General features: G+C 43.4%; 1 protein-coding gene across 2 annotated transcripts in view; it reads left to right on the top strand.

The window, feature by feature from the left end:
• Positions 1-1,866: 1,866 nt before the first annotated feature.
• The window catches only part of LOC143292721 (transmembrane channel-like protein 7), a 76,219-nt gene continuing 60,746 nt past the window's right edge, over positions 1,867-17,339 (top strand). Inside the window, exons 1-2 of one of the 2 annotated variants that reach the window (XM_076603241.1) lie at positions 1,867-2,145; positions 4,317-4,824. In XM_076603241.1, the coding sequence (XP_076459356.1) occupies positions 2,034-2,145; positions 4,317-4,824 (620 nt within the window). In that variant the 5' untranslated portion in view covers positions 1,867-2,033. Of the gene's footprint in view, positions 2,146-4,316; positions 4,825-16,501; positions 16,540-17,221 lie in introns of those variants that run through there. The other variant, XM_076603240.1, reaches the window with a different exon arrangement.

Genomic DNA, 17,339 nt, shown 5'->3' with positions numbered 1-17,339 from the left:
CTCTCTCTCTCTCTCTCCGTCTCTCTCGCTGTGTGCGGCATATGGCGTGTGTGTGTGGTGCCGGGGCATATGGTGTTTGTGTGGATGATGTGTGGGTGTGCCGGTGCATGTGGGTGGATAAGTGTGTGTGTGTGTGTGTGTGTGTGTGTGTGTGTGTGTGTGTGTGTGTGTCTGTGCCGTGTGTGTGTACGCGCGCGCGCGGACCGCGGTGTGTGTGTGTGGTCAGTCACGGTGCGCATACGTGTGCACATGTATGCCGCCGTCAGTATGCGTGCGCGCGCGCGCGCGCGCGCGCGCGCGCGCGTGTGTGTGTAAAAGATATTATATCAAGAAAATAAAAAGTAACATTGGCCTGTGCTATTCAGGAACAGCGTACCTTCCTTTTTATTAATATGCCGACTCGTCATTTCACAGTGTCACCTTGTCATATATTTCTGCTTCAGTCATGGGTGTTAAGGAAGTATTCATAGCCATGGCGAAACTTGCATTATACACGCAGCGCACGGTCGCGACATGAAGTTCGTCTATTCCGGAATAAACTGCGATCAGATGAAGGAACCGACAAAACTGACGGATTGTCAGCTGCAATGAATAGTTTTGGTTTGAAGAAATATCTTGTACCCTTAACTAAGTAGAATTACTACATAAGTATGGTTTCTTCCTTTGCGGAATGATGTAAAATAATGCTGTGAGTCGCGTTAAAAAAAAAAAAAAAAAAAAATCCCAGTCTTGCTTGCGTGCAGTGGCGTTGTGGTTGAAGCACCTATCGCAACATTCTCTCTCTCTCTCTCTCTCTCTCTCTCTCTCTCTCTGCCTCTCTCCCCAAGCATGAGTGGGGGTCTAGTAGTTCAGGTCCAGATTACATATATTGGCACACCCACACACGCACATGTCAGTGACACCGGCAGACGTGACTGAGAAAAAAACATTAATTTGCATACGCCGCCGGCGGCACCGGCCGCCGGGTACTGTGACACACACACACTACAGCCATGGCACACACACGCACGAACACACACACACAAACAAACAAATAAACTACACACACACACACACACACACACACACACACACACACACACACACACACAATGGCACACTGACACACACCGTGACACACGGCCGTCACTGGCACCGCACACACACACACACACACACACACACACACACCGTGGGCACACACAGACAAACACACACACATACACACACACACGCACATACGCACGCACGCACACACACCGACTCACACCGCATACACACACTGACACACACACACACACACACACACACACCGTGACACTGACACACACACATAATAGCCGGGCCTAAGTATATCATATATATATATATAATATATATATATATAATAGGCCTAAGTATATATATATATGTGTGTGTATATATATATACAGAGAGAGAGAGAGACAGAGACACAGACAGAGACACAGAGAGAAACAGAGAAAGAGACAGAGACATAGAGACAGAGACTGACAGAGAGAGACTGAGAGAGACAGAGACACAGACAATGAGACACAGATATTCAGACAGACAGAGTTTTTTTGTTTTTATATAGTTGTTTTCGCGTTTAATATGATGAAAGCAAACTGGCACTGACAGGTGGCTTATGAATATAACTTTAAAGAGTGCATCAGTCCAATTTCTTTTGTACAACAGATAACACTCCACTCCACCTACCAGTTTATCTTTGGTTAATATGAAAGCTATTGATCAGTCATCCCATAAATGGACAGTTTGATGTTAGTTCACATAATTATTACGACCTCGCGGCGATGGAGTACGGCGGAGGACATGAAATGAAAATGAACACCGCCCGAGGTTTACAAAATATTTGGGCTGTGAGGGTCGACCACTCTCGCTGGGCAAACCTGAACTTGACCACTCACTTCGATCGATGAAAACTATATATCTGATTTCTGTGATTTATTAAAAACTATGCATGGGTAGTGGACAGAAGGTTGATCCATACTGACTGATTGAGAGGAACGAAACTTCGAAGGGTGATTGAACTTGTGATGGCGACCAGACCCAAAGTTCCCACTCTGACTTTCGCAGAAGTGGATGAGATTCAGCCTTTGGAGTGTTCAAGATCATCAAACGATCCTGTATTAGAATTAACCGATGACGGTAAGTCTATCAATGTTTGATTTATTTTCTGTCAAGTTAGGTTTTGTTTTAAAACTGTCAATCGAGTTGCTATTTGTGGGTCGGACATGGTTTGTTTTGATATATTTTTAGAGAGAGAGAGAGAGAGCGGTTGCCTCCCTTATATCATTTGATCAACTTCCAGCTGTGCAGTTCCTGGACTTTCTTGTTATGTCACACACACACACACACACACACACAGAGGTCCAAATGAGTGTGTGTGTGTGTGTGAGTAAATGTTTGTGTTCAGTTTAATTTAATGTGTATCCACATTAAGTGATATTAGTGCTTATGTGTGTTCATGAATGCTTGCATATTATATGTTTATGTGTTGAATGTAGCAAGTCACTAACATGTAGTTTGCGTCTATGCTGTTACTGAGTGTGTGTGTGTGTGTGTGTGTGTGTGAGAGAGAGAGAGAGAGAGAGAGAGAGTGTGTGTGTGTGTGTGCTGTTGTTGTTGTTTACTATGTTCATAAATGATTTACCCAAAATGTGGAGAGCAACAGAAAAAAAATTGTGCAGGTGACACAAAACTGCAACTAAATTGCTAGTCCTCTGTCTCTTCAACATATATGGATAAAGACTAGCTAAGATTAAGTTTTCCATGAATGGTTCGATACATGTAAATACATGCAATTCTTATGTTGATGCTGGAAAGTGTAGTGTAACTATTACGGTAATAGCAACCCGTCAGAATGAAAATGACTATAAGTATAACAGTATAAGTGAGACTGATATGGTGTGGAAAATTATACATGTACTGTAGCAAGATATTTGATCTTTAGTCTTTCAAAACCAAACTAACAAATGAATTAATAAGGAAAATGAATTATTAGATACTAACTGTGTACCAAAATAATTTTAGAAATTATTCAAAAGAAAAATGAGGCCATGCATTAGACTGAAGACATTGAATGAGTGAATAGTAATTGATCATTTTACTTTCCAGTTTTTAGTACTTTACAATATCAGATGTGTAGCATTCCCCCCATATTATCACAGTAATATGATTTAATCACTCATCAGATCCATGTTCATTTCATTAAAAATGTTGGCTTCAATGGGATGCTAGATCCCAAAGGTCACAATTTAGGGCAGTGAAAAAATTGTAGTAGACCACTTGTTTTGCCATCAGACTCATAGATCTAGAAGAGCATGAATTAATGTTATGAAAAATTACCATCACTATCACACTCAAATATGCAAGTATATTGATAAGTGTTGATGTCATAAGGCAGTATGCATTTGCTGCTGAGTTTGGGATAGACTTTAGAGAAAATAAAAATCAAGATCAGCAGATGGGGGCATATAACATGCACTTTATACATCTCACTCTCAATCAACTTCATTAGTATCATAACCAACATGTGCCAGTAGACACAAGATACAAGACACAGCAATACTTTATTATCCCTATTACTAGTAAAACAAAAATCTTAAATTTTGGATGCTTTTGCTGATTCATAAAAAGGCAACAAATACATTATCTCCTCAGAACAACACAAGAGTTTGAGCCATGCTCCCTCCCACATGCCAGCAAGAACACACATTCACACTAAGTACACATATAACACAGTCAAGCTCAAACAATACACACAAGCATCTGATGTGATGCTTATAACACAGTAAAGCTTAAACAGTACACATATATATTATCTGATGTGATGCTTATAACACAGTAAGCTCAAACAGTACTCATAGCATCTGATATGATGCTAAAAACACAGTAAAGCTCAAATGGTACACATATACAGTATCTGATGTGATGATACAACACAGTAAAGCCCAAATATTACACATATCTGATGTGATGCATATAACACAGTAAAGCTTAAAAAATACACACATATAGCATCTGATGTGATGGATATAATACAGTAAATCTCAAACAATACACATATATGGCATCTAATATGATGGTTATAACTCAGTAAAGCTCAAACATTACACATAGCATCTGATGTGATGCTCATAACACAGTAAGGCTCAAACAATACACACAAACATCTGATATGATGCTTATAGCACAATAAAGCTCAAACAATACACACATAACATCTAATGTGATGCTTATAGTTATAACACACAGTAAAGCTCAAACAATACATACACATTACATATATATACACAGCATCTGATGCGATGTTCCAGATGTGTTCCAGTCCTACCAGTCCTCACTGCAGAGGCGCAGGGCCACCCAGGCCTTCGTGGTGTCCCGCCTTCCCAGCCACCGCGCCACCCTCTTCACCCCCATGGAGGGGGGCTCCCTGCAGGAGGCCGTGGAACGCCTCAGCACACGGGAGCGCAAGAAGCGCAAGTCTGTCACCAGGTCACACACCATCGCCGGTGAGGCCCACCGCCCATCCGTCTCGTCCATCTCCAGCCCCACGCTCTACCGCACGCTGCCATCCTCCAGGAAGAGCGTGCTGGCCCGGGACATCCTGATGGAGATAGCGGAGGAGATGTGCGCCCGAGACGAGGTGGACTTTGCGCCCAGTCTGGAGGCGGAGAGCAGCAGTGCCAGTCTGCTGCAGAGGGACCCTGAGGGCCGCCGATCGTCCCAGAAAGAGGAGGCGGACCATCAGTATCACCGCTCCGTACGCTTACGAGAGCGCCTCAAGTCAGCGGCGGCTCCTTTTGCTGAGAAGAAAGCGATGTGGTAAGTTGTGTTGTTTGGTGGTGGTGGTGGTTTTTTTTTTTTTTTTTAAACATTAATAGGAATGGTTTTGTTATTGTTGATTGTCATTGTCATGATCATGTCATTGTCCTTGTCTTGATGTCATCTTATTATGTGTTGTTCTCTTTGTTATGATCATCATTGTCGTAGTGTCATTTTGTCTTTGTTTTGTCATCATATTCTGTTTTCTTGTCTTTATTCTTATTGTCATTGTACTCATCGTCATGTCAGTGTCAGTGTCTGGTCATTCTATTCTTTTCTTCTACTTCTATATGTAAATAATGTAAAAACACTTTCACACCCACATGTGCTTATAAATTTATACTCTAACATATGTGTATGTATACATAAACATATGCGCGCGTGCGCACACACACACACACACATGTATACTCACAAACACATTCACACACACACATATAGACATGTAAGCCTCTCTCTCTCTCTCTCTCTCTCTCTCTCACACACACACACCCCTTTTAGAATAGATATGAGATCAGGGCACTGAATTCTTTTACCAAAATAAAACCAAAAACAAAATCAACTGAATAATACTAATGACAAGACCATGTGTTGCTATTTTGCAATTTATTTCATTGTTTTTGCTAGGAAAGTTACCAGTATTGAGAGTTTGAAGAGGGTGCTGTATTTGCTGCAGCAATACTGTTAATGTTTATCACTGTTTTTTGGGTTTGTTGTTGTTTTTTTTGTCACAACCGATTCCACTTTGTGAAATTCGGGCTGCTGTCCCCAGGGAGAGCTCCGTCGCTACACTGACAATGCCACCCTTTTTTTTTTTGGTATTTTTTAAATTAATTTTTTCCTGCCTGCACATTTTTTTTTTCTTCTTTTTTTTCTCCTATTGAAGTGGATTTTTCTACAGAATTTTGCCAGGGACAACCCTTTTGTTGCTGTGGGTTCTTTCACGTGCGCTAAATGCATGCTGCACACGGGGCCTCGGTTTATCGTCTCATCTGAATGAAGACATTACAAAATTGATGTTTATTGAGGCACCAAGTGGGTCACAGCAAACTGTTTCAAGGGGCATGGAAGAGAATATATTCTAATATTTCAGCAGTTTGATATTTAGTTCTCTTTCAGTTTCAAAGGAGACATTGAAGCATGTGGGCTGATTTATATACTTATTATTTATTAAAAAAAAAAAAAAAAAAATTAAAGAAAAACAGTGGCAGCAGATACCTGACCTGAGCCCACACATGCTGATGAGGCCTTGAGGGCCTACCAATGACTGAAAACAATATTCAATAAGGATAAAAAGAAAACATTAAACTGAGCTGTACAAAGAAATACACAGTACAACAAGGGGAAAAAAAAAGGTGAATAATACTAGTAATAGAAAAATTAGAAATACAATGGCAGATACACAGAAGAAAAATGATTGAATTCAGCGTACCAGTGAGACATGTTCAGGGATTTTTGCACGCACTCAAACCACCACCAACACCGCTACCCTCCCCCACACCCCTCCTCCACACAGACACTCATTCACTCACACACAGACACACACTCACACAGAGAAACACAGACACACAGACACACAAACACAGACACACGCACGCACACACACACACACACACACACACTTGAGTGTTCAAAGCAATCAAGCATACAAACACACCACCCCCAACACAAACATACTTAAAAATTGTTGTTTAAAAAAAAATTTTTTTTAGCCTCATCTGTCCTGGTTCTTTCTGTCGACAGTTGACAGGCCTCTCCCCACCACCATACCCCCCCTTCCCGCCCCCCCCTTCCCCTCCCTCCCCCTCACCCGCCCCGTCTGTCATGCTCCATGCATGAGTTCTGTCTTTCATCAAATGGGGGCACCTGCCCGCACCTATAAGGGTTCTACTGAAGTGTCAGATGACTTGTCCTTTGCAGCCGAGTGTTACTGGGTGGAGCTCTTTCATATGTGTGTCCATGTGTTTGTGTGTGTGTGTGTGTGTGTGTGTGTGTGTGTGTGTGTGTGTGTGTGTGTGAGTGTGTGTGTGTGTGTGTTTCTTGAATTTGATGTCATTTCACTGCAAGTGAACTAAGAAAGCAAAATGTAAGGAATACGTAGAATGTGTGTGTGTGTGTGTGTGTGTGTATGTGTGTGCGCGCGCGCTTACACATGTGAATGAGTGTGTGTGTTTGTTCTCTACTCCTTTACTGTGTGTCTGTGTGTGTGTGTGTCTGTGTGTGTGTGTGTGTGCATGGAATATGGATAGAGCTTTGTGTGTATGTGTGTGTGTGTGTGTGTGTGTGTGTGTGTGGAGGGGAGTGGAGGAGGGGGATCGGGGGCAGAGGGGCATACGTGAGTGTTAATGTGTGTGTGTGTGTGTGCAAGCGTGTGTCTGTGTGTCTGTGAATGTGTGTGTGCGTGCATCTCTCTTTCTGTGGGGATGGGTGGGTGGGGGATGAAGGGGTAAGGGGGTGGTCATGCATGGATGCCTGTGTGTGTACACCTGTGTACTTATTGACCTGCAAAAGCCTCAAACACAACAGAGCTCTAGGAACAGTGAAAACTACTTCAGTAACCGAACAACACCAGGGTCAAGACATCTGAAGAATACAAAAAAAAGTAGTTTTAACTACATTGAATTTTTTTGGGTATATCTCACCCAAACCTGATACATTGTCAGTACAATTAGGTGAATGAAAAAACATAAAGGGGACTGTTACCAAAACCTAATACATTGTCAGTGTAATCAATTACATCAGCGAAAAAAAAAAACTTAGCATAAAGGGAACTGTTACCAAAACATGATACATTGTCAGTACAATAAATGGGTCAGCAAAAAAACATAGCATAAAGGGAACTGTTACCAAAACCTAATGCATTGTCAGTATAATTAATTAGGTCAGTGTAAAACATAACATAAAGGGAACTGTTACCAAAACCTAATGCATTGTCACTGCAGTTAGGTCAGTGGAAAACAACAGCAACATAATGGGAACAGTTACCAAAGCCTAATACATTGTCAATCAGGCCAGCGAAAAAAAGAAAAAAAAGGAAAAAAAAAAAAGAAAAAAAAGAAAAGAAAAACCCAACAACAACACATTGCATACTAGTAAAGGGAACTGTTGAGGAAGGGTGTCGGTGTGTGTTGGTTGGAAGTTTTGATTCAATTCGTCAGGCCCCCAAATGGCCGGGTCATGTCTCATGGCTTATCTTGAATATGTCTAGTAGGCTACTTGTATTATCTTACCATTGTGTCAGCGCAAAGATAGGTGAGACAAGAGTATCCAGAGAGAGAGAGAGAGAGAGAGAGAGAGGAGTGACGGCGGTGGAGAGAAACAAGATATGGTGACCTATGACAGACGGATAGACAGAGACCCATACACACAATGAGGGAAGATGGAAGGGTTGATAGTTCTACTCGTAGATACACACACACACGCACACACACACATACACACACACAGACACACGTGGCACACACACACACACACACACACACACACACACACACACACACACACACACACACACACGAACGCGCACGCACCCCCCTTACACACATAGCCACACACACCCACCCACAGAGTTTACTCTCATCTGATATTACTTATCGTAGAAAGACGTGACAAGCAGAAACGCGTTCACTCTTACACACACACACACACACACACACACACATTCGCTCGCGCGCGCAAGATACAGGTTAGGGAAGCGCCGGAGGGATTGTGAAAAAGAAGACTTGATCAAGCTCGTTGTCACCTCGAGTGTTGGTCAGGAAAACATCGCGTTTCAAAAAGGAGTGTTTTGTTACACTGAAATTACTGTCTCCACCCGGTGTACAGTAGTGTTTTAAACATGACCTGTTACAGCTCGTAGTGAATTAACAACAATAATAGTAATAATAATAATAATAGTAATAATGATGATGATGATAATGCTGATGATAATTATGATAGCATTTTGTGAGACTAACTCAGCGAACGAATCACACATATACACCGCCACGTGTGCAAGAGAAGGAAAGCTTCCAAACAAGGCCAGAACACGTGTGCAGGAGGAAGGAAAGGTTCCAAATAAGGCCAGAACATTCTCTGAGGATGTGCATACGTTCTTCCTGTTTTCCCACGAAGACAGGAAGAAGTAACTGTGACGAACAGTGGTGCGCGCGTGACAAGGAAAAAGTACGCTATTCTGCGTTGAGATTGGCTGATCCCCACCTTCCGCCGTTGAGATTGGCTGTGTGTGTGTGTGTGTGTGTGTGTGTGTGCGCCGTGGAAGCTGCGATACGTAGCCTAGACATGAGTGTGTGGAGGAGAGGGGGTAGAGGAGGTGTAGGGTAATGTGTGTGTGTGTGTGTGTGTGTGTGTGTGTTGGGGCTCATGTACGTTTATGTGTATTTGACTGTGCTTTCATATCTGTGAAACTGCATGTTTGGTGCATATCTGTTATGCATATGTGGGTGTATGTGTGAATGTGTGTCTCCATGTTTTACATTTATTTGCTTATTTATCATAATTGTTGTCTTTTTATTTATTTATTTATTTATTATTATTACTACTTTTTTATGTACGCTTACAGTTGACTTCATCAAGTTTTTGCGCCTTATACATATTATTATTAGTAGTAGCAGTTCTTTTTTTTATGTATTTATCTATTATTTATTCACCCCTCCTTTTTTTTCTTCTCAAAACCTGACTAAACGCGTTGGGTTACGCTGCTGGTCAGGCATCTGCTTGGCAGATGTGGTGTTGCGTATATGGATTTGTCCGAACGCAGTGACGCCTCCTTGAGCTACTGAAACTGAAACTGATTCAGCTCGGTAACTTGACTGACACCCACCCTCTGTGGATGATTGGCTGAATCGGATCGGTGTCTGGGTAAACCGATAGGCAGTGAGGAGTGTCCCTCGGCACAGTATTATCAAAGGCACTATTCTCGTGCACTGGTCCTTGAAGGTGATACTGATAGCAGGAGGAAGACCATTACACCAACGCGCGCGCGCATGTGTGTCTCTTTGTTGTCGACGCCCTTTTTTTTAATTTTTTTTTTAAAATAAAATTATTTATTTATTTATGTACGCTTATAGTTGACTTCATCAAGTTTTTGCGCCTTATACATATTATTATTATTAGTAGTAGTCCTCTTTTTTTCTTTTCTTCTTTTTTTTAATGTATTTATCTATTATTTATTCACCTTTTTTTTCTCAAGGCCTGACTAAGCGCGTTGGGTTACGCTGCTGGTCAGGCATCAGCTTGGCAGATGTGGTGTAGTGTATATGGATTTGTCCGAACGCAGTGACGCCTCCTTGAGCTACTGAAACTGAAACTGAAACCGTCGCCCTTTTGTCCTTTTAATGACCCTGACCGTCTGTCCAAACCCTTAGCCCAATCACAGCTTTGTACTATGAACAGTAATTTACTTCAGGATTTCGCTGTACAAATATAGCGATGAAATCTACAGGACAACAAGAAAGGCCCGTCGTAATGTATATAGAATAAGAATAAATACATAAGGTTGAAAATATTCAAAAAAAGGAAGAAGAAGAAGAAGAAGAGGGTGAGGAGGAGAAGATGAAGAAGAAGAAGAAGGAGAGGAAGAAGAAGAGGAAGAAGAAGAAGAAGAGGAGGGGAAGAAGAAGTGGAGGAGGAGGAGAAGATGAAGAAGAAGGAGAGGAAGAGGAAAAGAAGAAGGAGAGGAAGAAAAAGAAAAAGAAGAAGAAGAGGAGGAGGGGGAGGAGAAGATGAAGAAGAGGAGAGGAAGAGGAGAAGAAGAAGGAGAGGAAGAAGAAGAGGAAGAAGAAGAAGAAGAGGAGGGGAAGAAGAAGAGGAGGAGGAGGAGAAGAAGAAGAAGAGGAAGAGGAGGAGGAGGAGGAATAGGAGGAGGAGGGGGAGGAGGAGGAGAAGAAGAAGAAGAAGAAGAAGAAGAAGAAGAAAGATTAAAGAACCGAGGAGAAGAAGAAGAAGAAGAAGAAGAAGGATTAAAGAACCGAGAAGAAGAAGAAGAAGAAGAAGAAGAAGAAAGGTTAAAGAACCTATACCGTTTTACGACCACCGGGGCAGTGAACACTTACACCCACCATTTCAAAGGCTCGGCATAGTAAGGCGGGGCCCAGTCCCCACCTTCCGCCGTTTGAAGTTGAACCTCCCCCCCCGTCCGAAGTCAGGTAACCCATTCACACCTGGGTGGAGTGAGGAAAATCGGAGTAAAGTGCTATCCCAAGGACACAGCCACGAACCTTGTGGCCACAACACCTTGCCCAGAAGCCATTTGCAGTGCTCGGACGGAAGAGCCTCGTATGGTCGTAACCCGCTACTAGTAAACTGTGTGTAGTATGGAACTGCCCATTGGCGTAGTTCGGTCAACGTAGGCATTTAGTCACGTGTAACTGTCAAAAAAAAGTTAGAACCAAGCAGTGTAACAGGCACCTGGTCATTATTAAATACACACACTAAATAAAATGCGATGGACGTCTGCAGGTAGAAGTGGATACATCATTATTATTCATAGCATGATTCGAGGAAGAGAGAGAGAGAGAAAAAAAAAAGCAACAACAAAAATCCCCAACAACTCCGAAGTGACATGTATATATGCACACACAGGACAGCGGGTCCAGCTCTGAAGGGTTACCAGGTGGTGATCGGAGACCTGGACAGCGCCTTTGTGGATGGTTGTAGTACACAGAACGTGGGATGAAAAGACTATGATGGATGTGTGTTAGTTTGCAGAAAAAACGGGAGTGAGGGGGAAAAAGCGGCGCGCATACACACACACACACACACACACACACACACACACACACACACAGACCTTCATAAAACACTGTATTGGCTGACAAGCGTCTTAACGAATCTGCCACCTTGCTCCTCACACACACACACACACACACACACACACACATACACATGTACACACACACACATACACACACACACACACACACATACACACACACACACACACACACACACACACACGTACACACACACACACACACACAAGGGCAGAGAGAGAGAGAGAGAGAGAGAGAGAGATGGGTTTGGCTTGGGTGATTGTGTGTTGTATTGTGATTGTGTCTTTTGTTGTATTGTGTGGTCCGTTCCAACAATTAAGCTGGGAAATTCTTTTGGACTCAGAAAGAAAAGAAATGTCGTTTTCAGTGTATCTATTAAAAAACAACAACTTGTCTTAGTCTTGAATTAAACTAGTCTCAAAAGAAATGAAGCACAATGACCCTCAGTGTCTGTTTCTGTCTGCATCTGTCTGTCTGTCTGTTTCTCTGTCACTGTCTGTCTCTGTCTCTGTCACTGTCTTCTTTGTCTGTCCGTCTGTCTGTCTATGTGACTCATGCGCTAAATTCATTTCAGATGATTACACTGAAAGTAATCGGACAAAGATAAATTACGTTGTTTTTTTAATTTTTCAACGAAGACTGAAACTCGACATGCTCGAACTGAGTATAACAGAGAAAGAGAGAGAGAGAGAGAGAGAGAGAGAGAGAGAGAGAGAGAGAGAGAGAGACAGACAGACAGACAGACAGACAGACAGACAGACAGACAGAAAACTATTATGGAAATGCCTTATCAGACAGTGTGTCAGATACCGCACAGCCGGTTTCCGGGAGCAAGGAAAAAAGGTCCAAAATCCAATTGTTTTATCGGAAAAGAAGGACGAGAGAGAGAGAGAGAGAGAGAGAGAGAGAGAGAGAGAGAGAGAGAGAGAGTAAAATACAATGATGCCAGAGAGAGAGAGAGAGAGAGAGAGAGAGAGAGAGAGAGAGAGAGAGAGAGTAAAATACAATGATGCCACACACACACACACACACACACACACACACACACAGAGTGTGTGTGTGTGTGTGTGTAAAATACAATGATGCCAGAGAGAGAGAGAGAGAGAGAGAGAGAGAGAGAGAGAGAGAGAGAGAGAGAGAGAGAGAGAGAGAGAGAGAGAGAGATTAAATGATTGAGTGCTTAGTGTCCAAATGAATAACATTCATTTTTGTATTAAACAACAAACAAAAAGAAGAACATCATAAACAAAACTAAAACGCAAGACTGAAAAGAGAAGTCCTGTCACTGATATGGAAAGCAGCAGATGTTCTTAGCACACACACACACACACACACACAGACACACACACACACACACACACACACACACACACACACCTCTGCCTCTCTCTGTATAGATAGATAGATGGACAGATCAAACCTTTGTTTCTGGATCCTGCACGACAATAATGTGTCACAGTGTGTCATCACTCTACTAACACTCCCCCAAAAGGATTGGTCACACAACAGTGACATCGAAAGTCAGTTCCTTCTACCGTCACGTATACGCTGACGAAAGATGTCATCTGTGCGTGCTGTATGCATTCTTATTTCAGGCCTGTGTGTGTACGGAGACGTCAGCTTAGCAGCTGGAGTACACTTGTATACATGTGTGGAAAATGACATGCCGTGGACCATGGAATATTATCGGCTGAGCCGTGTGGTGGAAACCACAGTGTGTATGAGTGAGCTATTGTTTTGGTCGCGTGTGTGTGTGTGACTTGTGTGTGTGTTTGTTGTGTTGTTGCCAGAAGTCCAGTTATTTCCTGTCTCCAGCTCGTATGGGCTGATTTTGTGTGGGTTTAGTTCTTGAGCCCCGAGGCCAAAACTGGGGACGCAGGTTGTGAACGATCGCTATCTCCATGCATCAGCCAACGCCAGCCTTTGTGACCATCAGCGTTGTGCCCAGGACGTGTATGCTCTATTACAATTTTGATGGTTTGAGAGCGTATTTCTCCGTTAGTGCGCACAATATTCGATCGCGCTCGTGCGTGTGTGTTTATGTTTGTCGCATACATCTATAACGCACGTACCAGCTGGTGCTACTGGGAAAATTGAGGCGGACGGATATGTGTGAGCGCTCCCAAGGAATATTAATTTTGATCAACACGGCGAAAATGTGGATTCGAGGTGGGAGTTTTGTGGTAGAAGTATGTGGGAGGAGCTGAATCTCTTCATTGTTTCGTTCATGCAGATGAATGGGTGTGATGTGAAAATTATTTATGTGACGACATGTGTCGTGAGCCTGTTGTTTACCGGTGTTGACGGGACAATGTACGTCAGTTTGCTTGCCGCATGGTGTCACCAGCTGTGTGTTTGGAACACAAAAAGACTGACTTAGTCCCGGCAGTTCAAGGTTCACTAACTGTGTGTTCAGTTTTGGTTTAGCTGTTTACAGTAGTAGTTTGTATTCGCGTCCTTTTACCTGTTTTTCCGCTTCCGTTATGAATATCTGTCACCGCCATCTCCCATAGATCTCTCTCTGTCAGTCTTTCTGTGTCTTTCTGTTCCCCTCTCTCTATTCCCTCTTCACCGTGTCCCCTCCCCTCCCCTCTAACTGCTTAACAACAACACTTTACACGAGTTTTATTTCTTCGTTTGAGGGCAGACAGCCCACCCAAATAAAGACACACAGAGATATAGATGTATTCCTACCTGATATGAGGATAGTAAACCTGTCATATAATCAAAAGAAAGAAATCTGTCTCGATTTATACAAAACACCAACATTGTCATGGTTTCCATACAACTACAAAACACCAACTTTGTCATGGTTTCCATACAACTACAAAACACCAACATTGTCATGGTTATCATACAACTACAAAACACAACATTGTCATGGTTTCCATACAACTACAAAACACCAACATTCTCATTGTTTCCATACAACTACAAAACACCAACATTGTCATGGTTACCATACAACTACAAAACAACAACATTGTCATTGTTACCATACAACTACAAAACACCAACATTGTCATGGTTACCATACAACTACAAAACACCAACATTGTCATGGTTTCCATGTCTGTGTCCATCGCATATCGCGCTTTTGGCTTTTTTTGGGGGGTGGGGGGGGGGGGTTGTTTTTTTTTGTTTGTTTGTTTTTTTGCTGTTTGTGTTGCATTGCTATGATTTGATTAGACGGTAAAGTCAGCGATAAATCTTAGTGGTTATCATTAGCGTTATCTCGGTGTCACTTCGGATTTGCCTTCAGAAGGGTTGATGTGGGCTTAAAACAGTGTTTATTATACCGGTCTGGGTTCTGCACCCTGTAGTTTGTGTGCGCACCGTGTCCGCGGGCGGAGAGTTTGAATTCAGGTGTCTGTGGTAACTCAATGGCTGTGAATGAATGCCAGCGACGGTCACGGGTGACTGGCGGACAGTCGGCCAGCCTTTCGGAAACCAGCCGGGCAGCTTTGAGAAACCCGCCACGTCACGGTGTTTTGGGGTGACACACGTCACTCTGTCTCCATAAGAGGTTTGGTTCTTTACAGGAAATTTCAGTTTTCGCTCCCGTGAAGAACCCCTATATATCTAATCTGTGCTTCGCTGAGTAGACGTTAGTGTTGGTATTAATCAACACCTGTGGTTTTTGTTTTTTTTGTTTTGTTTTTGTTGTTGTTGTTGTTGTTTTCTACAATCAGTGGGATTCTGTTGGGGTTGGGAAAAGTGGGAAAGCCCAAGAGCTTAGTTTTTGCAGTGTCAGTAACTGCCGACCTAAAATAGCTGATTCTCAGTGGCAGGAGGCATAAAGATCACACAGCCATTTATTTATTCATTTATTCATGCATTGATTTATTCATCTTTTCGAGAAATATTTTCCGTTTCTTTGAAGCGTATCCTTTTATAAAGAATATTTGTGCTCTACCGAAAGCCGCCATTGGTGGAAGGGCGAATGGAGTTTAAAGCGCAACCACAGCCGCGTGCTCGCATGCACGGGTACATACGCACTCGCGGGTACACACACACACACACACACACACACACACACACACACACACACACGCATACACTTCACATTCCTCACACACAAAGTCGTCTGAAAAGAAGACAGTGACCAACCTGTAGAAAACCCAAATCAGACTTCATATACATCAGGCATTAGACACTCACACACACCACAGCCCACACATTATTGACATTTTATCATTGTCGATATTACCATACGCAAAGACTCGTACTAGAACTTTTGCCTTACACGTACTCTGCATCAGTTATACACATAAAGACAGACAGACAGACAGACAGACACACACACACACACACACACACACACACACACACACACACTCCCTCCCTCCCTCTCTCTCTCTCTCTCACACACACACACACACACCTAGACACACACACACACCTAGACACACATAGACCCGCGCGCGCGCACACACACACACACACACACACACACACACACACAAACGTGCTCGCACTTCAGTAGGCACAAACGCACGCGCTTATACCAGGCTAGAGCTTAGTCCGAAGTTCTGACACTGCGTCTCCCAGGCTAGTGATATAGCCGGCCACTCCACTGGCTCTCAGCTCTTAGTGTACTCACACTTCCACCACAGCTGGCAGTGCGTCCGTGGCTGGCTGTCTCCCGCACCTTTTGACATAGCCACTAAGAGCACAAGAGGCGTATGAAAAAAAACAAAAACAAAAAAACTAACCCAACCTATACCCCACAAAAGGTGAAGGGCAGATAGAGAAGAGACAGGCCAGGAAGACGGGTGGTGGGTAGGTAGACGGGTGGTGGGTAGGAGGCGGCAGGGGCGTGACTGCTTTCTTCGTCACACCTCTCTGATTTGACAGTCACGTGCACAGAGAGAGCGAGCTGGGTCCCCTGCGTTCTGTGGGAAGCCCCTTCATACCGCGCCGTGTCATTTTGCTTGTGGTGGTGGGTAGCCTTGTTTTGTTTGCTTCTTCATTCCTTCCTTCGATTGTTCGCTCGTTCGTTCGTTCGCTGCCAGTGGACCCGCAAGTCAGTGGACCCGCAAGTCAAGTCTACACAGTGCAAATTGTTCTTTGGTGGTGGTGGTCTTTTTTTTTTTTTTTTTTTTTTTTCCCTGGCAGATTGTTGGGGTGGTGGTGTGCTCTCTTGTCACACGCGGGCTCCCCGCGTTGGTCGAGCTTTGCCTTACATGCATGTACACATGTAACGCGGATTGTGAAATCTGCTGTGTTCGGACTGTCAATCATTAATCGTGTACTGTAGTTGTTGTTGTCGTCGGGTGTATGGGGAGGGTTTTGGAGTCTTGTCTTTCGGCCGGCTGTGTGCCACTGTGGCTGAGAGATTGAGAGGACTTTGTTTTTGTGTTTGTTCAGGTCTCGGAACAGGGAACAGTGTTTTTGGGGGAAGCGACTGAAGATAGTAATTGACGCGGCTACCCCCCTGAAGCTGTGGATCATAGTTTTAAGACAGATACACTTTCTCCACTCATACTTTTCAGTGTACCCGGAACTTTGAGAAACAGAATTACACATTTTGTTATTTTCGTACAGTTTAGCGGATTCCGTGCCTGCGTTCTGATTTCGTTTAGCCTTGGGCGTGTATAGTTTGAATAGTTTTCGCGTTCCAGAAATCGGCGTGAAAGGCTGGAAGGCCACCGTTCTTCCCACTTCCGCATTGTGGCAAAGGAGGTACATGTTATTGACCCAGCGTCTTGCGGTTGAACTGGCTGGCCGGTGGTGGGGCAA

The sequence above is a fragment of the Babylonia areolata genome, chromosome 18, assembly GCF_041734735.1.
Source record: "Babylonia areolata isolate BAREFJ2019XMU chromosome 18, ASM4173473v1, whole genome shotgun sequence".
Lineage (NCBI taxonomy): Eukaryota > Metazoa > Mollusca > Gastropoda > Neogastropoda > Buccinidae > Babylonia > Babylonia areolata.
The sequence above is the reverse complement of the archived record's forward strand: the minus strand, read 5'-3'. Positions and strand labels throughout refer to the sequence as shown.